The sequence below is a fragment of the Sarcophilus harrisii genome, chromosome 3 (genome assembly GCF_902635505.1).
Source record: "Sarcophilus harrisii chromosome 3, mSarHar1.11, whole genome shotgun sequence".
NCBI lineage: Eukaryota > Metazoa > Chordata > Mammalia > Dasyuromorphia > Dasyuridae > Sarcophilus > Sarcophilus harrisii.
The window spans coordinates 562,718,626-562,740,794 of record NC_045428.1 but is presented as its reverse complement, the minus strand read 5'-3'; the positions used below and the strand labels follow the sequence as shown (position 1 = coordinate 562,740,794).

The window sequence follows — 22,169 nt, the reverse complement described above, 5'->3', positions numbered from 1 at the left end:
CCAAGAGAAAGGATTCTTACTAGACCTTTCTTTTTTTCAGAGACCCCTAGAGCAATATGGTAAAGCCTGTGGACCCATTCACAGAATACTATTTTTAAATACATAAAATTTTGTAATATATCAGATTACAAAGGAAATCAATTATATTAAAATAAGAATAGCAAAACATTAAAAAGAAAATTCATGCTTGATTAGGTGAGATCTGAGTATTGGAAATATTCCTTGGGCAGCCATGTGCAGGATGAACTGGAATGGGAGCCTGAAAGGAAAGAGGCCTATGAGGAACTTATTCCAGTAAGGTAATTGAGATATTATAAGGGGCAGCATTAATGGGGAAAGCAAATGGATGGGCAGGGAAATGGGCTTAAGGGATGGTGCAGAGGCAGATTCAGCAAGACTTGGCAACGCTTGGTTGCAGAGGAGTAAGCAAAAGGGAGGAATCCATAATAACTCTGAAGTCCCAAACCTGGGAAACTGGGAGGGGGAAATGCTTTTAACAGAAATAGGGAACCAGGGAGAATAAGCTGGGAATAATTGCATTCTGGACACAATAAACCTGAGAAAAGTCTCTAAGTGGGGACCTCTACCAGGCCAGTAAAGGCAGATCTCTGGAGCTCGGAAGGAAGATGGGGTTTGGACATGTGGAGATCTGGGAGCCATTTTGCATACAGATAATTTAGTTTATGGGGAATGATGATGACACCAAGTGGAAGAGTCTAGAGAGAGACAAGCGGAGTATATGAGACAGTCTTGGAGAACATCCATACATAAGATGCTATGAGGCGAATGATGATCCAGAAATGAAGACTGAGAAAGAATGATCAGAAATGGAGGAGGAGAAAGAAATAGAGGGACAAGGTCTTGGGAGCTATGGAAGGAGAGTGTGTGTAAGAGAAGGAGACGGCCAGCCTAGTCAAAGGCTATAGAGATAGCAAAAAGGATGAGGTCTGAGAAAAGATCATTGGATTAAATAACTGGCTGCATTTACAAATTCTGTGTATTTACGACTAATCTTGGCCCCAGACATGAAAAAATGAACCTCCTTTCTTTCACTGGACAGGTGGGAGCCCATAGCTATGCAGTGTTGTATAGACAATCAAATACAGTGAATCATGAAAGCCACAGATTTTGAGGGGAAAACTGAGGCCATGAAGTAATAAACAGCAGATCCAGGACCAGAAATTTAGATCCTGAAGATTAAAATTATTTAAGGTAGGTTAGGGTTAGACTTTAGGGAGCATTGAATGCCAGACTGATATTACTGAATGGACTATAGCATAATGAAGGTCCAATAGCATAAGTTTTGTAGATCAATCACTGAACCAATAAGCATATACATGGATAATTTTTCAACACTGATCCTTGCAAAACTTTGTGTTCCAAATTTTCTCCTCCTTCCCCCACCCCCTCCCCTAGATGGCAAGTAATCCAATATATGTTAAACATGTTAAAATATGTTAAATCCAACCTATGTATACATATTACATATAACATATTACACATATTTATATGTATTTACTTATACAATTTATACAATTCTCTTGCTACACAAGAAAAATCAGATCAAAAAGGAAAAAATGAGAAAGAAAATAAAATGCAAGCAAACAACAACAAAAAGAGTGAAAATGTTATGTTGTGGTCCACTCTCAGTTCCCACAGTCTGGGATTTTAAGTGTCAAAAATAGAGTTTGTATTTTAATAATAATAATAGATAAGGGATTATTATCTACCAGGTACTGAGCAAGTGCTTTATAAACCTTATCTCATTTGATTTTCATAAGACCTCTAGAAGGTAGTATTAATATTGATTTCATTTTGCACATGAGGATACTGAAGTAAAAAGAGGATAGGTCATTTGCCCAAGATCACAAAGCCAAACAGTACCTGTGGCTAGATTTGAACTCAAGCTCCTGACTCTAGAGCCTTAGTTCTATTCACTGTACCATCTAAAGAAGGAGTGAATATAAGAAATATTGTATAGATACATTCAACTCCCAGGGGTATGGTAAAAGGATTTTAGAGGCAAAAGATTAATTTTGGAGCTATGTGATCTTGAGCAAATCACTTCCTCTTATTGCAACTCAATTTACCCATCTGTAAAATAAAGGGCTCGACAAACCGTGGGTCATGTAACTGAATGTGGGGGTTGTAAAAAATCTGGCAATACTCAAAGATGTTAAAACGGTCAAATATTAATTTAATTCTTTATGTAAAAATAAACAAACATACATCTCATTAGTATGCAAATTTGATTTCATCTTTAATAAGTGGTAAAATTATATATACACCAAAGAATTATTTTCTTAAAATTTCTTTATGATTTATTATCTTTAAATATTTGATCTGTACACCTATTTTATATACCTACACAGGCAGGGTCAACTAAAAATTTCTTGGGCAAAAAGGGGCTGTAAGTGGAAAAAGTTTAAGAAGTCCAAATACCATGATCCCCAAATCCAGAGTTCTCTGAGTCAGTAAGTTGCATCTGCGGACTGCATTATTAGGCGCATACCAGGAATGCCTTAACCATGGCTGGGATGGAGACAGCTGGCTGGAAAATACACTAGTTCACACTTTTTTCTCCAAGAAACTAGAATCACAAGAAAAGCTTGGTTCAGAAAGAGCAAAAACAGTCATATCCTTCGAGATCCAAGGAGCCTGAAGCCTTAGAAGAGAAAGAAGAAGAGGTTTAGGAGAGAATGAGTGCAGTCCCCTTGACAACTGAAAGAGCCAAATTCTGGGTTCCTCCCAATCTTTCCTGCATGTAAAAGAGGAAGGGGGGCACTGAGATTCCAGAAACTAGATCCAATAGGACTGTAAGGCCTAAGAATAAAACATTTTTAGAGCTGAAGACAGCCTTAGAATACAGAATGTAAAAACTAAAAGACACTAGCTTCTGACACAGAATTTCAGGTGTTTAAGAGCCCTAAGAGTATATGGCATTTTAGAACCCAAAATGACAGAGCTGGGAGGGCCCTTAGAACCCAGGATGTCAGAGCTGGGGGTGCCCTTAGAACCTAGGAGGTCAGAGCTGGGAGGGCCCTTAGAATAGATGTCAGGGCTAGGAAGGCTCTTAGAACACAGAATATCAGAGCTGGGAGGGCCCTTAGAACCCAGGATGTCAGGGCTGGGAGGGCCCTTAGAACAAAGGATGTCAGAGCTGGGAGGAGCCTCAGAACAGAGAATGGGTCTAGAGAACCCATGGGAGTGTCTATAGAACAAAGAATATCACCTGGGAGAGACCTTAGAGCACAGAATGGCAAATCTGGAAAGAACCCTTTGAACATGGAATGGCAGAGGTAGGAGGGCCTTTAATAACAGTAACCAACATTTAGATACAGCTTTAAAGTGCGCCAAGTGTTTTTCACTCACTCCCAAGATAGGTACAACTAGGGGATGAGAGGGGTTAAGTTGATGTGCCCATCTTCAGATGACTGTGAACATTAGACATGGGTCCTCCAGATTCCATCTGCATCTGAGTCTCAAGAATATTGCCAGAGCTGAAAAGGACCTTAATGATCCTATCCTCCAATGGTCTATTTTACAGGGAAGCAAAATGATACTAGGAGAAAGGAAAAGACTAGGCCATGGTCACATAACTAGCTGGTAACAATAATAATAACTACAACTGCTATTTCCTTTCCTTTCTTGCTTTCAGGTTGACAAAACTTTCTCCCAACAACACTGTGAGGTGAGCAGTGTAAATCTATCCTATATCCATCAGTTGGGGAATGGCTGAATAAGTTATGGTACATGAATAGAATGGCATATTATTGTTCTATAAGAAACGATCAGCAGGATGATTTCAGAAAAGCCTGGAAAGACTCACATGAACTGATGCTAAGTGAAGTGAGCAGAACCAAGAGATCATTGTACACAGTAAGTGCTATATTGTGCAACGATAAGAACAGCTAGAAGGCACAGTGGATACAGCACTAGCCCTAAGTTCAAATCCAGCTCAGACACTTAAAATTTCCTGGCTGTGTGACCCTGAGCAACTCACTTAACTCTAATTGTTCCCTCAAAAAAAAAAACCCAGCTGAACAAACAAAAAAGCAAATAATAACAAAAAACATTGTGCAGTGATCAACTGTGATAAATTTAGTTCTTCTCAGCAATGTAGTGATCCAAGACAATTCCAATAGATTTAGGATGGAAAATGCCATCTGCATCCAAAGAGAGAATTAGGAAGACTGAATATATACTGAAGCATACTACTTTTAATTTTTGCTATTTTTTTCTTTCTCATGATTTTTCCCTTTTTGTTCTGATTTTTCTTTCACAACATGACAAATATAGAAATACAATCAACATGATGGTACATGTATAACCAAATCAGATTACTTTTTCTCTTGGGGAGAAGGGAAGAAGGGAGAAAAATGTTGAACTCAAAATCTTACAAGAATGAAAACTATTTTTACATGTAATTGGGAAAAATAGTATTAAGTCTTTAAAAAAATAATACTATCCTATTTTCCAGATGGGGAAACAATGACTTGTCAGGCCAAGGCAAAAAGATTTACAGATAAAAGGTCTCTTAGGAACCATTAATCCCACACTCCATATTGCAGATGAGGACCTGAAGCCCAGAGAGATTCAATGACTTATCTTGGGTCACCCTGCTACTAAGTGTCTGAGGTGGATTTGGTGAATTCCTTGCTCTTTAGGCCCTCCCAGAAGCTCCTTGGAAAAAGCCCTGGTTCTGTGGTCAGAAAACTGGGTTCATATCCCAGCTCTGCTGTAATCTGCCTGAGCTAAAGTCTTATCTTTATATTTGAGGGAAGGGTTTGAACTAAATGGCCTTTTCAGTTCCTTCAAAATCTTGCATTCTATATTCCAAAAATAGCCCAGCAATAGGGTGCTGGGATTTGAAATTATGGAGATCTAAGTTCAAATCCCACCAGACACGTAGTTGAGATTCAGTTTCTCACCTACAAAATTGGAGTTGTGAGGAGGGGGTTGGATTACACAACTTCTAAGGTCATCTATGATCTTATTAAGAAGTTTAGGATTAGAGGTTGACCAGTAATCCCCTCTCGTCATCCTCACATACCCTGTCAGCGCCAGAATCAGGGGCTATATTTGCTGCACTTCAGTGCCAAGATGGATGGATAGGGAGGAATCTAGGAAACCCACTGCCAACAGGACTTAGAATTACCAAAAAGAAAAACAGCTCTAAAGATTTAAAAATTCTATCAATACAATGGCCAGCCAGGATTCCAGAGGACTGCCAAGGAGGCTTGCTGCTGTTTCCTGACACAGAAGAGATAGACTCAAGAATGAGACACACATTTTTAGACATGATCAATATGAAAATGGGTTTTACCTCACTAGGCTTGCTGTTCTATGGGTTTTGTTTTTCTTTGTTTCGAGGGAGGGATAAGTGGGAGGGAAAAAAATAAAATTTTAAATAAAAAATTAAATTAAAGGAAGGCAACAATAAAAGAGAAGCAACTAGAATACAGTGGCCCCGGATCATCCTACCGGCTATATTTTTATTTTAGGGCAGGAAGAAAGCTTTATTAAGCTCCTACTATTTGCCAAGCACTTCATTAACAAATTAACTCATTTGATTTCCAAGGAGAACTTTCCAGGAGGCTTGATCTCCAGAATCCAGATCCTCAAATGTGAATATAAACCTGAGCCCTGAGACATGATCACAAACAAACCTGATTGAATATCAATATCGACAGACTGGAAGGTAACCCTCCCAGAGCTGCAGCCCAGCCCAGCTGGACTGAGAGGCAACAGTTAGGAGAGACGGGCTCCCCCAAGGAGGGCGGTCTGATCCGGGAGGCTAAGAGATGGGACTGGACTGTCCAGTATCAGCCAGTCTCTCCTCTGTGCCCCAGCCAGCTGCCATGCTCTGCCCAGCTGCTGCTCCACCAGCTGGCAGCTCACGGTTGTCATGACAACCCATTATAGGGATGCAGAACAAAGAGCAAGAGTTTCTGGAAGGCAGCTTCCAAGCCTAGAGCTCTCCCCCCACACCCACCTCCGGGGTCACGTGACTCCCTGCCCCTCCCATCCCCGTCCTTAGAACATGTTTGTGGCAAGAAGGTGGGGGAGTTAACTGAAGGGGGGCAAGGAAGGGGGAAAGGCCATTACCCACAATGCACAGTCACATATTTTGGTTGAAGAGGGGAAGATTAATGAGCCCTTGGACATTCTCTATCTAGAGAATGAGAAATTGCTCTAAATCTCAAGCTACCAGGCTTGTCTTTGGGAAAAGGAACAGTCTTTCCTTCCCAGGAGGGGCATTCACTGGAAAATGCTGTGGGGATTTTGTCCCCCCCTCCAAAGGGAATAGACTGCACTAAAAACCTAGGTTTGTTTAATAACAAGTCTCCATTATGGCTTAGACAAAGAAATCTAGAGGGCCAGGGCCGAAGGACCAATAGGGGATAAAATGTCAGAGCTGGGAGGGACCTGAGAACAAAGAGTGTCAGAGAGAAAGGGGCCTTTGGAGACCAGTCTGGTCCCCTCCTCCTACAGGGGAGCAGCTAAATGTTCAGAACAAGGGAGAAGGCTCCCACTTAGCTCATGGCAAAGTGGGTGCTGGGTCTGACTCTCCCAACTCCCGAATCTCCCGTTGCCCCAGGACACCTTTCGCAAAGATGGGCCTGGTCCAAACAGGAGGAGGCTGGGAAGGGGCTAAGCCTGCGTGCAGTCCCAGCTATCCCTGTGGGAATTCTTGGGTTAAAGCTGGATTCAGATGCAAGAGATGATCTCTTTTCCTCTATTCCTTTCCCTTTCCTCCTTTGCTCCAAGTATGAGGGGACAACAAGACTCAGGGGAAGGAAAGAGGCCCCCAAAGCACAAGGGATCCCTTCTGACCAAGAGAAGTGGAAAAATCAAGTGTTCTTTGTAGCCTGCTCCCCACCCCCAGGCTCCAGGTTCCCAGACCCAGCTGGGAAGGAGAGAAGCCAATCCATGGCCTGCATCACAATTTATCACTATCTCGGCCCCACGAGGCTCAGATGAAATGGAAGGGGCTTCTGAGGCAGCTGGTTAACGGCTGTCTCCCTCAGGGAAAGAAGGGGCAGGTCAAAGGGCAGGAAAATAGTCCCCAGCTGCAGAGCTGAGCAGTGACACAAGCCACCCCCCAGCATCTCCCCAACAGCCCTCCCAACGCCTCCTCTAGCCGCAAGCTGCCTGCAGTGACTCACAACCTGGGCGGGAGAAATCAATGCTGATGGGGAGAGAGACCTCCCTTAGAGATGAATGTTCCAAAAGGATGAAGGAGCCTGAGCCTGGGAGGTGTCTGACTGGAGGAGCGGGGTGTCACTGAAGTGTGAAGGCACCTCATTAAATCCTCCTCCCAACTGCCAGGGCTGAATTATGACAGAAGGGGAGAGGTGAAGAAGGGGGGAGAGCAGGGGGGCAGGGGAAGAGAGGGGGAGGTGAGGAAAAGAGGGAGAGAGCAAGAGAGAGAAGGAAGGAGAAAGGGAGGGAAAGAGGGACGGGAGTAGGAGACAGAAAGAGACAGACAGAGACAGAGAAACGGAGACAGAGAGAGAGATAGAGACACAATACAGAGAGACAGAGAAACAGACACAGACAGACAGCAGAGACAGAGACAGAAAGCAGAGATAGAAACAGACATAGAGAGATAGACACAGAGACAAACACACACATACAAACAGAGACAGAGACAGACAGACAGATAGAGAGATAGAGATAGACAGCAGAGACAGAGATAGAAACAGACAGACACACAGAGAGAAGCAGAGACACAAACAGATACAGTCAAAGAGAGAGAGAGAGAGACAGAGGATTGGGAGAGGAAAGGGGAAGGGGGGGAGAGGAAAGAGAGAAGAGAGAGAGAGAGCAGAAGGAGAAGAGGAGGAATTCTTCCTGGTGTAAGGAGGCGGGTTCTCTTTAAAAGCAGAGGATGCTTTGGCCCAATCCAACGGCCAATCAGACACTTGCCTCATCCAATTTAGCTGAAACGAAGAGGGTGGCATTTATTGCGGAGGAGACTCAGCCAAAATCAAATGTGGAAGGGCAGGGTGGGGGTAGGAGTGGGGGGTTACTGTGCACAGGCAATGCCATTTCACGGATGCAGCAGCCTAAAACTGTATCCCATTGACCCCACCTCCCTCCTCCAATCCAATCCGACTACTACTCTGTGCCAGGCTCTGGGAATGCAAAAACAAAAGAAATAATCCCTGCTCTCAAGGAGCTTCCAATCTACTGAGCTCCAGGGCTATTCTAACCGACAGTAAATGGATAAATTTGTACTTGACCACCAAGATTATTAGGAAAGATTTCCTGTAGGAGGCACTCCCCTCCCCCAGTTACATCCCTGAGTAAAGTAACAATAATTAACAACCAATTAAAGTTATTTATAGAGTATGTTAAGCTTCCCAAAACACTTCCAACAACTGGGTACAGGCATCGTTATCCCCATTTTACAGGTCAGAAGACTGAGTCTCGGAGGGGCGGAGTCCATTTTCCTAGGGTCACATAGCTAACACATTTCTGGCTGGAATTTTATTCCTTTTGACTACATCGGGCCCAGCCTTCCCTCTGCTGCTGGGGTTGGTCTCAGGGTTCGAAGTGGCTGAAGGAAGGTGGGGGAGGGATGGAGCTATATTTATATGTGACTAAGTATGGGGGCAGGCCGTTTCTCCCGTAATTTCTAGGTTAAAGCTACATTCACAGCAGCACAATAGAAACCCCTTCTTTTCCTATCTCTCTCTCTCTCTCTTTCCTCTTGACTGTGGTGAGAACTCACTTGGCAGGTGACCTAAGGCAGAACCTAATGTTTAAGCGCTTTTGGAAATGGCACGTGAGTGGGTGGGTGGGGGGAGCAGGGAGAACTGACCCAGCTCTTCCGTTCCCTGCTATGCTCCCAGACTCTGCTGGTCCTGACACTGAGGGGGCCATTTGTCTCCCCAAAGCTTTCTGGGCTTCTCCTTCTCTCCTCTGTAAAGTCTGAAGGATGTCTTTAACATCCTCCCAGTTCTTGACCTGTTTACCAGCATCCTCTGGGGCCACTGAGCCATGGAAATTCACAGCCCAGAAGCTGCACAGAGAGAGGGCAGCCCAAGACAGAGAGAGCCCAGGAAGGTTTAGTGGGTCACTGGAGGCCCACGGCAGTCTATTTGAGCAAGAAGAGCTCGGGTCTCTCCTGGTCTTTCATTGCAAATAAACAAAGGGTCAGGTGCCCACCTCCCCCTCCAGATGGCAGAGAAAGCATATGGCAAAGAATCGTGACAGCTCAAAGTCACATAGCAACGTGTTTTTTTTTATCCCTTATCTCACTGAGTTTTCACAACCACTCTCAGAGGTAGACGGTATTACATCTACATATGTGCAGCTGAAGGAAATTAAGGCTGATTCAGGTTAAACGACTGCCTCAGGCTCAAACAAGTAGGAGAACAAACAAATGGGGAGAATCCCAGATATCCTGAGTACAAATCCAAATCCTGAGTCCACTCTCCCCACTGTCTCTCCAAAGCCCAGACTCCTCAGGGACAGGGCCGGTGGCCAAGTCCACAAAACCATCACCAGGCTCGTCCCCTGGGAAATGGGAAAAGCTCTGTGACTAATTCCCAGCCATGGGATTCTGTCCAGAGCCTTGCTATGTGAGCCAGACCCAGATATAACAGACTCATCTGCAACGAAAATGCCTTGGAAACCTACTGTGAAATTCTCTGGCTTGACATGCAAGGCCCTTTACAATGCTGGCCTCCATCTCCTGCCTCAACAGACTGACATCAAGGACTACTTGTCTCTCCGGTCAGTTTTTGCAAGTTGTTCCCCCAGCACCAACACCTAGAACCCACTCCCTCTTCATTCCCACCTGCTGAGATCCTTTCTCTTCCTCCCAGACCCGATGGACCTTCCAAAAGCCTCCTCTGTATCTCCTCTCTGCCTCCCCCAGCCTCAGTTGAAAGGTTTCTCCCTCTTCAAGTGCTCCTGGATACAGAGTTTGGTCTAACCTACAGCTGCTCCCAGCATCCCCGCAGCCTTACCTGTGGACCGCCGGCCTCCTCACCCCTCTTTCCCAGCCCCAACCCCCCAGAAGACTCTTAAGTTTCACAAGGGCAGGGACTGCTACATTCTCTGCCTCCATATCTCCCATGGCTCTTAGTAAGGAGAAATGCTTGGTTTGGGACTGAGTGGGCAATAGGGGCTGCTGTTCACTTTGTACCCCTGATGTTTTAAACACTATCCCCGGCTTGCAAAAAGCCCACGACTTTCTGGATGAATGTAATCAAGGCTGGCCTGTCCAGAGCCCTCAAGAGGGTCCCCTCCTTGCGGACAAGCCTGAGGTCCCCAGGAAGGCCTTAATTCCCATTTTTCTGCGGGCTGCCCAGGCTACATTTCTTGAAAGATGATACCTGGCCTGTCTGTGCTCACCTCTAGCTTCTGCTTGGTGTCAGCTCCCAGAAGGTCTCGAATATCCTCATTATAGATCTCTAGATAGGAAGCCCGGACCAAGAATTTGGTATTCTCAGCACACTGTATGGAGGAAGTGGAGAGCGCCTTTTATTCTCCAGCAGAGGCTCTCCCAGCCAGCACCCAGAGGCTCCCTTAGAAAGGATGCTCCAAAGGGTGTCTGCACATAATGAGCAGTTTACAAATGGACTCAGTGAGACAAATACAGACAAGTTTGGCAAGATTTACATGAGCTTGAAGTCAAATGAAGAGCAGAGAACCAGAAAACCAACGCACAGAGTTCTTATTCAGTCATGTTCGACTCTTCTGACCCCCATTTGGGGCCATTCCTTGGCAAGCACTGGAATGCTTTGCCTCTTCCTTCTCCAGATTATTTTACAGGTGAAGAAACTGAGATCAACAGGACTAAGTGACTTATCCAGAGTCAGGCAGCCAGTAAGTGTCAAACCAAGTCTGAACTCAGGCCCTCCTGACCCTAGGCCCGGGGAACTATAAACTACCCCTGGCTCGTGGGACCTGCTTCACAGTGAGTGATGGCCTGCAAAGTAGATAAAACACTGGAAGCCAGGAAGGCCCCTCAAATCTAGCCTCTGACACTCTGGACAATTAATTTCCCTCAGGTTCAGTTTGTTCCTTAGCAATATGAGGATAAAAATAGCACCTAACAAGTCACACAGTGGAAATAATGTCTTTAAAGTATTTTGTAAAACACAAAGAGCCACATACATGTGAGCTAACTGTTATGTTGCCTTCTAAGATTAAACAATTCCCTTCCATTGTATGAAATATTTTTTATTTGCATTTCTTTTTTCTCAACAGTATTTTATTTTTCCAAGTACATGTAAAGATAATTTTCAACAAACTTTTTTTATTGAAGCTTTTTTATTTTCAAAATCAACAAATACTTTTGTAAGATTTTGAGTTCCAAAATTTTTCTCCCTCCTTCCCTTGCCCCCCCTCCCCAAGACAGCAAGCACCCTGATATAGTTTTATCATATTGCATTTGGATAAATGTTCCTTTGCAACCTCCTAGAACATCTCTCTTTTCCAGATAGGAACGGGAGGCCTAAGGTGAAGGACTTTGACCTTAACCTTGACTAAGGAGCCTAGTAACTGTTTTTGTGTGTGACAAAGAACTGGGTGCCCACTTTATTGGGAATTCATGGGGGATAATAGAAAGTTTGGACTGGAATACTACTGTGAAACTGGAATTTCCTGGCAAGATGTGGAGGAATTTAAAAGGAATGAAGTGAGCAGAACCTGGAAGCAATATATACAAAAGTTCTGTAAAGACTGACAGAGGACCTTGGATAAAGCCTGCTGCCCAACTCCCAGCAGAGAGGAGATGGGCTAAATATGCAGAATAAGATGCATTTTTGGACACAGCCAATGTGGGAATTTATTTTGCCTGAATAGTTGTGCACAAGGGTTTTTACTTATTTGTTATTTGTTGTATATTTGTTAAAAGGGACTTATTTTGTTTTTCTTTTTCTTTCCCAGTGGGGAGGTGAAAGGGAGAGAAAATATTTGTATTCCATGATTTAAAAATTAATTTTAAAACTGTTAAGTTGCTTTGAAGAAATATTCTCCTCTTGATGGCCCTCATCCCCGGGGATCACCCAAACAGATGAGCCAATGGAAAGGGGAGGTTTAAAGTGATTTCTAACCCATGGACAGGTTTCTCCTCAACCAGCAGCCCAGCCCAGCCCAGTTCCACCCCCTCCAGATCCTCATACCTGGACACTCTCAAAAATATGTTCAAATGCTCTGGGGATAATGCCTCTCTGGGTGGGAGGGTCTGGCAGGCCTTGCATAGTAAAGGACTTCCCGCTGCCTGTCTGGCCGTAGGCAAAGATCGTGCCATTGTAGCCCTCAGTGACACCCTGTACAAAAAGCCAACACAGACAAAGATATTTATGGTGCACGAGGATAGGCAAGGAGAGAAAAATTGACCTTTGTTAATTAAAAGAAAAAAATTAACTGGAAAAGCAGAAACAATGATGGGCCATTAAGTGACCCTTGGTCAAGGATGGTAGGGAGATAAGTGGGTGGGAGTATTCACCATCTATTCATCTATAACCCTTTATGGTAAAAGGAAAAAGTTCCTGGAGATCTAGAACAGTCCTGGGATTTGAGAGCAGTCATAGATTCACAGCACCTCAATCAATCGATCAATAAACATCTATTAAGCATCTACAATGTGTCAAGCATTATGTGGTGCTGAGGACACAAAAAGAAGCAGTTTACAATTTTATGAGACAGGTACCAGCCACATGCATGAAATCATTTTTATGCAGAATTATGGGAAATAATTAACAGAATTAGAATTAAGAGGGGGAAGATGGAATTTTAATTAGTACTTAAAAGGTGGCAGGGAAGCAAGAGGAAAAGGTGAGGAGAGAGAGGGAGAGAGAGCATTTCTGGCCATGCGGATCAGCCAGAAAAGATGTCCAGAGCCAAGCGATGGTCTATCTTGGTCGTGGAACAGTTGTAAGGTCAGTATTACTGGACTGAAGAATACATGGAGGGGAAAAAGGTGTCAAAGACTGGAAAAGTAGGAGAGGGTTAGATTAGGAAGAGCTTTGATTGTTAAACAGAGCATTTTGTATTTGATCCCAGAGGCAGGTGAGAGCCACTGAAGTTTCTGGAGTAATGTAACTTCCTGGGCTTCCCTAGCCAGTGGCACTGTTCCAGGGGGAGACCTTCACACAGAGAATGTTAGGATTTAAAAGACGATGCAGCTCTACCTTCTCATTTTACAAAGGAGAAACCTGAGATTCAGAGAATCCTTTCATTCATTCATTCATTCAATAAGCATTTATTAAGTGACTACTATGTACCACTGTGCCAGGTGATGAGGGTTCAAAGACAGAAATGAGATGGTCCCTGTCCTCTGGGATATTACACTTTACCAAAAGAAACTACATAAATGCACAGCTATTAAGTAACGGAACCTCACAACATTCTCTCTCTTCTTCTGTGTCTGTCAGTCCCACCGGCAGATCCAATGAACTGTCAAGGCTCGCTATTCCTGTCCATTGAGCATCTCTTGCATGCATCCCCTCTCTGACTCCCAACTCCACCACTCTAGTTCAAACCCTTAGAAGCTGGAGTCATAACGACCGTGTGATGCTTTTCTCCCTTAGTCTTTCTGCATCCAGATTTTTCTTTCTCCTATCCATCCTCCCTACTGCTGCCAAGTGATATTTCTAAAGCCAAGAACTGATCATGTCATTCCCCTCCTCAAGGAGGTCTAGTGGCTCCCTATTACCTCTGTAAATAAACACCAGCTTCTCAGTTTAATATTTAAAGCTCTTCCAGAAAGAGTCCATATTCCTCCCCTTCAGTCATTCTAACTTTCCAGCCAAACTGGCCTGTGTGCTTTTCTTTAAACAAGGCATTCCATCTTCATACCTCCATGGCCTTCATGGCCTCCATAGACCATCCCTCCCTGCTTCCCTCAGATCCCACTTCTGAACTCTGAATTTCCTTCAAAATTCAGCTCAAACCAAGCCTCGTGTGAATCCTTGCCAGATTTTTCCTTATACCAGTGATCCTCTCCCCCAAATTATCTTGTACCTCCAGCCCTTAATACAGTGCCTGGCACATGTCAAGTACTCAATACTTATTGATTGATTGATTGAATTTATTTAAAAGTATTTCTAGTTTTTCCCCTAATCATGAGGAGAGACAGTCTCATTTTTGTCTTTTTGCCCCTGGGTATTAGTCCCCTGCCTGGTATGATCCTCTCAGAGTTAGGGCAGTGATGGACAAAGGTAAAACCAGCTAGATCAGATGGTACATCAGTTTCTGGGACAAGGGACTCTGGAGTCCCATCATTGATGATTTATTCATAGTTCATATGCTGCTCATTTAATGGGTGGGATTGATTAAGGACAGAAGCTCAGTGTCCAATTTCACCATGGCATCTTTGGTGCTACATAAAGTACTTTTAAAATACCTGTTCTGTGAAAGAGATTGGTTGAAGGAACTGTGGATGTTTAACCTGGAAAAGGCTCAAGGGAGGCATCTAAATGTCCTCAAATATTTGCAGACTGTCACTCGGAAGGAAGATTTCACTTGTTTGTGACCCTTTCTCCGAGAAGATAGTCTGGGATGGAGTTAAAAGAGCACTGGATAGGTAGAAAGAATGCAGAACCTCTCAAAGCATGTTATTCCATGTGGGAATAGATCTAATTTTTAGGAAGTTTTTCTTGACATCAAGTCTCTCCATTTGTCTTTTTGCAATTTCTACTCAATGCTCTGTTCCTCCAAGAGGAAGAATGTCTGAGGCTTCCCCCATTGCTGTCTGAGGATGCTATAGCAGGGACAGTGTAAAGTGGAGATTCAAGGATAGAACGAGGAATGACCAATACCCTAGTAAATCTGAGGGAAAGAGGAACTCTGGCAGTTGGCAGAGTGGGAATGGGACCAAACACTCGGGATTTGAAGGGAAAAGAAACTTAAGAGACTTTGGGATGCATTGACAAGGTTGAGATAAGGCTGGGCTGCTAACTGATAGGACAGGAGAAAGACAGACTTCTTCATTTCTCTCTCTCTCTCAGGGATTAAGAGCAGGTTCAACCCATTTCATTGTGAAAAATGCCCAAAGATGAATTCTTTTGCTGATCCCTGAGAACTGGAGGATGGAGTTGGATAAAAAGGGGAAACACAAATAGCCTGGGTCAACCTTTTATCTTGTTTTCAGTGAGTTCCTATCCCTGAATAAGGGGGAGAATTGAGGGATATTCCATATCAGAACCAGAGATGGAAGCTTACTGACCAGCGATTGTCCAATCTAAGACTAGGCCAACTGAATCTTGGGATTTCCCTCTGTAAAGTCAAGTTAGCTCTGAGGTCAGTAGACAACCCCAAGGCAGAAGAAGCTTAATCACCATTCTCACATGGATGAAATGCCCCTACCAGAATAGGACACCACCACATTTTAGAATGGCCCTTTGTTAATGACCATCACCGTACTGCTGGGCAAAAAGCAATGAATCAGGGATCTAAGGACCATCACAGATGCTTACTGGATGCATGACCATAAGCAAATGATCAAACCTCTCAGTGGTCAGTGTCCTTCTTTGTAAAATGGGGAAGCTGAATCAGAAGTCACCTGCCACAAATGTGAGCCCTTTGACCACCACCAAATGGGGCCCTTTGACCTCTCGGAGACTGCTTATTGAAACGTCAGCTACATTTCTCTTTTGACAGCCTTTGGACCGACTCAAGTTATGTTAATCATACCTGTTATTTCAGGATTTAAACTCATCTCCTGCTGTCTGTAGATCGGGACTGGGATCACACTGAGTTCTGGGTAGAAGTCTTCCCCCTTCCGCTATTCTTTTATGGGCCCCATTTCTTATTTCACCAGGGTCTGTGATTTCATAGAGAACTTCTGGCGAGGAAAATCCCTCTACCAAGAACAAGCAGTAACTATTCAGTAATTTATTCGAGTTTTATAATGTGCTTGGTGGGGCACTGCGAAGGCCATGCTTTGCCCAGAGCCATAGAGACAGTATTATCACAAATGAGACTTGGGCCTGGGTCTTTCTGATTCCTGAGAGAATACCTTCAAAAGACCCAGCGTTAGGGCTAAGGCCCAGTGGACGGGAGAAACAGGAATCACAGGATCAACAAAGGCTGGAGGCATGGGAAGAGTTTTAGCATAGTAAGCTTGGGGTGCTCCAAGTTTGGGAGGGAAGACTGGTCTTTCTATGGGGAGAAGGAAAGCTGAAGACCCCACTTCTGGGAGGAAGACTCCCACCCAAGAAAGGGGGAAGCCATGATGGTGGGTACTGAGAATTTAAACTCTGGGAAAATGTTCGTCTGAGTAAAAAAGGGAGCCTGAACAGGTAGGGGTGTGATGTAGGGTCAGTCAGTCAACAAGCTTGCTGCTTATTAAGGGCTTACTGGCATTGGGAAACGATGCAGATACTACAAAGGGGGAAGCAAAAAACAAAAGCAGAATCCTACCCCTGCCCTCAAAGAGCTCACATTTTAAAAAGGAGGGATGGGAGGAGACAACAAGCCAATCACTATGTACATGCTCTTGCATGTACATATCTATATATCTATACACATACATAGGCTATCTACAGTGAAAATGGAAGGTAATGTCAGAGCAGAGGGCCAGGGGGTGATGGAGAACAGCCTATTTTAGAAGGTGGGATTGGAGCTGAATCCTGACCTGGGGGAGCAGGAGACTGGCAGGCTAGAGCCCCCAGCAAGGAGGCTGGGGGTGACTGGAGGCACCGGGTCTAGAGCCCCCAGCAGGGGGAAGGCTGAGGGCTCTCTCAGACCGACTCCAGGGGGGATGGAGGGTGAGCCTGAATCCCAGTTAGAGGGGATGTCCTTGGAGGGAGAGAAGCTAAGCAGGGCATCCTCCAAGGGCTCTCCGCTTTAGCCGGGCCGGGTGCCCGTCGGGCATGGCCAGGATGGGGAGGCAGCAGAGGGGAGGGCTGGCCCCACGGGCCCGGCCCCGGCCTCACCTCCACAAGGGGGTAGGCGATCTCGTTGTAGATCTGCTCGGTGTAGTGCTCCAGGTAGTAGGCGCCGTCGAAGGTGAACTGCTTGGGCGGCTCGTCGGCGGCGCCCGGGTTCTGGATGAAGCACTGGCCCCGGGCGCAGTCCACCGTCACCACGGACTGGCAGTTCAGGTCTTTCTCCCGCTGGTTCATGGGCCGACAGCGAACCACCACCTTCACCGACTCCGAGGCCATGCTGCTGCTGCCGCGGCGGGAAGCCCGCGGGCCTGTCCGGGACTGCTGGGGCAGGCCCACGCCGGGGGGCCTACTGAACTGGGCGGGGCAGGGCACGGGCGGGGCCGGACCCGAGGCCCAGGCTACCCGAACAGGGGGTCGGGGGGGGGCAGACTTGGCCCGGGCTGGAGGGCCCCCCTTCCCTCTGGACGGGCGCGGGCCCTGAGAGGGACCCGGGACCTGGGCGGCGGTCTGGGGGCGGGGCTTCGACAGGATTGAGCGGGGCTTAGCCGGGGTGGGGGAGAGGGGTGGAGGGTCCACTCCTTGGAAGGTTGGGGGTGGGGGATGGAATGGGGAAAGGGGGGGCGCTTAGCCTGTCTCCTCAGGGCTGGTACAGGAGTGGCCTGGGGGCCAGCGGGGATCCCGCCCCTCGGGGGTGGGCACAGGGCCTGGGGGAGACGCGGGGCCTCCTGGCTCCTCAGGGTGGGTGCAGGACCTGGGGGGCAGCGCAGGGGGTTGGGAAGGGTGGGTGGGACCCGGCCCCTCCGGGGCCAGGTGGGTTTCGGGTGGCAAAAATGCACAGTAGATTGAGGGGCGGGGCGAGGGGTCTAGGGAGTGGTGCGGCGGTCCGGTAAAGGGGCCTCGACGGGGCGGGGAGGGGGAGGGGAGGGGGAAGGGGGCTCCCGGGCGGGTGGAGCCTCCCGGGGGACCCCGGCACGCTCGCGCGTGGGAGGTGGGGGGCCGAAGCCGGCGCCTGCGTCTCCTCCTCCGCCCCGGCTCTCCCGTCCCTGTAGCTGGGCCGGGGGGGGGGGGGCTCAGGCCCCGGGGGCCGCCGCCGCCGCGGGACCGGCCCGGGAGGCCCCGCCCGCTGCGGGCCGTTCGCGGTGTTGGACCGGTCCTGGCGTCACAGGCAGCGGCCCCGGGAAGGCCCGCAAGTTCCAAGAAAGCCACGTCCAGCGAGCCTCGCCCCGGTCACTTCTCAACAGGTGGGGGGTCGATCCGGGGCTGGGACGTTCTCAGAGACGCGACGGACCGCCCGAGGTTTGGCAGGCCCCCCAAGCACTGGATCCGAGGGTACGTTGGAGACGCCGGTGACCCGGAGACGTAGGACGGATGCCCTTGAGATAGAGCCCCGGGCTGGACACATTTTAGAAACCGTGAACCCGCTGGGGAAGGAGATGGGGAAAGTTAGGGACGGTTAGACTATGGGAGTCCCAGGCAGGATTTAGGATACTTTAGGGGTGCGGGCCAGATAATAAAGGAGCGTTTTAAAGACCGACACCTTCGAGTAAGAGAGAAATTCAAGAACAGAGAAAGGGGTGTCTTACTCTTCCTTGGCCCTAACCCTGCCCTTACCAGAAGCAAAAGTAATGGGTCTCCAGCCGGGGTTTTCCTTTAAGGACTAGGATGAGGAACCGTTGAAAGGTAAATTGTTTCAGAGAAATTCCCTCTAGTCCCGACTTCAGGAGCGTGCCTGGTGGGGAAGGGAGAAGAAGGAGAGGGAGGGGGAGGGAGGGGTGTTGTGGAGTGGAAGCGGAGCGGGTGGGGGGTGGGCGGGGGCGTAAGACTGAAAACAGAGTCCAGGCCCAAGATCAGGTGGTGGGGGACAAGAGACCAGCTACTAAAGAGGAAAAGAAAGGCCCGCCCCAAAGGTCCCTGACTGCGTGAAACGTATGAGTGAGATTTTTTTTTTTTTTTAAGAACAGAGTTTTTTCTGGAAGTTTACCAAAGGGATCAGGGAGGTTTAAAATGAGTGGTTTAATGAAAAGGGGTGTTTATGCCCTTGCACTTAATAATACTTGTTGAGGGAATGTTAAAGTGCTTGGGGAAAGTTACTCTCCACAGAATAAACAATCCTCTTGAAACTTTCTTTACCTATTTGCTCCCTCTTTAAGTAGTCCGATTCTGACCCACTTTTGTTATTGTCTGAGACCCATCAGGGCTTGTGTCACAACAGGGGGAAACTTTGACCCCGGGATCCCACGACTGGGTCTAACTACCATATTCTTCGTTAGATGGAATAAATGGGTTCCACCCAAAAGACATAAAGTCAACCCCGTTTGCCCATTCAGCTTCATTAAGTCCGAGAAATGTTTTCACTGATAATCATGCTCTTCCTTCCCGGAGCTCAGAATTTAACCATGACCCTTCCAGAAAAAAGTCTCCCCCCCCCCCAAAGAAAACCGCTAAGGAAACAGCCTTGGAAGCTCCACCCCCACCCCCGTCACCCCCACCCCCCATCCTGCTCCGTGGGCGCTAATTCCTGGACTCAGAAATCAGCCTTTGGCCATCAGCGACGCTTTCAGTTTCAAACTGTCAACTAACTGTCATGATGAAAATAGAAGAGCCCGTCTCATCTCAGCCCTTCATTGGACAGATAAGGAAACTGAAGCCGAAGGGAAACGTGCCCAAAGTCACACAGTGACTGAGTGCCTCGATTTCCCTTTTTGTGCCCCTTGGTTTGGGAGTACCAAGGCGGCTGGGCTCTGATCCTTTGTCCTGGTCTAGGGGTGGGGGAGGCACATTGGGAGGTTTGATGCCTTATATACCAACAGGCCAACTGAAACAAGGAGAGTACCTGTGAGATTTCAGCATCTTGAAAATGAATGTTTTGCACAATTAAGTCTGAAAGATCCCACCATGTTTACCTAAAAGAAAGGATGATTGTATTGTTAACCTAACCCAAAACGCCATTGGGGGAAGCTACAGGGGCCAAGTATCTCACAGCAGGCATTTCTGACAAGAAATCCCACTGGCACTCACTCACTACTCCCTCCCAAAGCCTGTTCCTCTTATGGAAAGCCCTAAGTGTTAGGAAGTTCTGAAATCTACTTCTGTGTGACTTCCATCCTGTGTTCCTGGTTCATCCTTCAGAGGTCAAGCAGTCCGAGCCTAACAAACCTCGTTCCCATGACAGCACTTCTCATACTTGAAAGCGGGGCTCTTCAGTGTAGATTACCCAATATCTCTTGGGGATCCAGCCTGCCCCACTCACCCTCCACATTCTTTCACCTTCTCAGTGGTTCTTGCCCAACCCCCGGCCTTTCCTTTCGTCCCTGCCCAGGGCCTAAATGTTCCACCATTGAAGATAGGGGTGAGATTGGAGTTTGCAGTTTCCCAGGTGATGGAACAGTGAGGAGGAACAAATTCTATAAAACATAAATGAGCCCGGGCCGTAGGGGTCTCCGCTATTCTTTCCCATAACTCTGCAGGTTCTATTTGGCCCTTGGCTCTAGCTGGACCAAGGGAGAGCATAGGCACCCCAGACGTCATGCTCAGCCCTTTCATCCTACATCTAGGCAAACTTTGGCCAGAGAAGTTAAGTGACTAGCCCAGAATCACCCAGTGCTTAAGGCAGGATTTCAACCTGGGACTTCTTGATTTTTAAGTCAAGAGCCATATCCACTATACATATGTTTGTACATATACAAGGTAGATAAATATACATACATATAGAGAGAGAGTGGATATATCAAGCTGATTGGGAGAATGGGATAATCAGAGCCAGAGAAAAAGAGAGGGAGCTGGAGAAGGGAAAGGAAGAGGAGGCACAAACATTTGGAGAAGGAGGGAAGGGGGGAAGAAAGAAAGGGAAGCTGGGGACTGAGAATCTGGAGATGTGTGGATTCAGCAAATACATTCAAAAACCGCTCTTACACTTGGTAGCTGCCTAACCCTGAACAAGTCGTTTCACAAAGCCTCAGTTTCCCTATCTGTTAAAAGACGAGGAAAAGATCCTTCAGATCCTATCCTTGGGGTAGAAGGGATTGTTTTTTATAGAAAGCACCCAGTAAACTTCAAAGCCTCGAGATCCAGGAGCTAGTCCAATGAGCTGAATTAACTCCCTACCTCTTTCAAGTTTCCCAGACCTGATGCCAGTTTTGGTTCAGCTACTCTGTGACCTTGAATGAATCCGCTTCCCTCTTTCTTCCGTAGCTTCTCTGTCCTTGAAATGAGAGGTTTGGACTAGACAATCTGGAAGACTCTCTCGGATTCTAAACCTATGATTGCATTGACTTACACTGGAGATGACCTGGTCAGTTGGGGATGTTTGTACCTACACTGATAAGAGATGGAGGGGATGGCTGCCCACCTGGTGTTCCTGCAGAAGCCTTCCCTATGCCCCTCCTACCTTAATTGGGGACTCTGAAGTTTCTCAAGTCACATCTGAAGACCAAATTGGTTCTTCCAGCTTCCCTTCCCCTGGACTTGTATCCTTTGTAATCTCTCCAATCAAGGACCTAACAATCCCTGAGCAGTGACTTACCTTGCTGAACCTTCAGCCCCAGATACAGGACTAGCAAAAAGGGCAGAATCATAGGGCATTAGGGACCGTCTGGTCCAATCGTTTTATCGTAGATCATCAATTTAAAGCTAGGTCATTGAGTCCAACCCCCTCATATTTATGGATGAGGAAACTGAGGCAGTTAGAAGTGACTTATTCAAGGTCACAGAGCTAATATCTGAAATGGGAGTTAAACTCAGGTATTCCTAAACTCTTATCCATTATACCAGTCCAGAGAAAGGAAAACTTTGCTGAAGGTCATAGAGCTAAGAAGAGGCAGAGCAGAGTTTCAAACCCAAGTCTCTTTCAGTGACTATGTTTGGATTCCTCTCCATCAAGATCCACCAAGAGAGCTTCTCAATAAAACTAGGTGTTCATAAGAAAGCTTGAAATAGAGCCTGGGGCAAGGCCATCCAAGGGAGGGGGGGTCCTGGGCCTGGACAAAAAGGCCGTCCCCCAGGACTGGACCGTGTCTGATGCGGGAGTCTAACTCCAGGCAGCCATCCCAGTCAAGGGAAGCAACTGATTTCCTTGTGCAGAACACAAAGGCTGGAGTTTCTCTTCTTTCCAGGCGAAAATGTGTCTCTGTGTGTATTGAGGGTGGAGGGAAGATTAGCAGGGCTATGCTCCTTGAGCCCTAGCACCAAGGGAAGATATTGTTCCTGTTGGGAAGATCCAGAGGAAGTACACACCCACACATACACATTTTCTCTCTCTCTCTCTCTCTCTCTCTCTCTCTCTCTCACTCTCTCTCTCTCTCTCTCTCTCTC

General features: G+C 46.7%; 1 protein-coding gene and 1 long non-coding RNA gene across 8 annotated transcripts in view; one reads left to right on the top strand and one right to left on the bottom strand.

The window, feature by feature from the left end:
- KIF17 (kinesin family member 17) overlaps window positions 1-17,633 on the bottom strand; it is a 72,303-nt gene extending 54,670 nt beyond the window's left edge. For all 7 annotated transcript variants that reach the window (XM_031962708.1, XM_031962704.1, XM_031962706.1 and 4 more), the window contains exons 1-3: window positions 16,905-17,633; window positions 12,147-12,293; window positions 10,372-10,473 (exon numbers count right to left, since the gene is read on the bottom strand). In XM_031962708.1, coding sequence (XP_031818568.1) covers window positions 10,372-10,473; window positions 12,147-12,293; window positions 16,905-17,135 — 480 coding nt within the window. In that variant the 5' untranslated portion in view covers window positions 17,136-17,633. The remainder of the gene's footprint in view (window positions 1-10,371; window positions 10,474-12,146; window positions 12,294-16,904) is intronic.
- A 389-nt stretch (window positions 17,634-18,022) lies between these two features.
- On the top strand, window positions 18,023-22,136 carry LOC116422833. The gene is made up of 3 exons (XR_004233367.1): window positions 18,023-18,188; window positions 21,051-21,325; window positions 21,630-22,136. It is a non-coding gene; the product is annotated as an uncharacterized LOC116422833 (long non-coding RNA).
- Window positions 22,137-22,169: the final 33 nt, after the last annotated feature.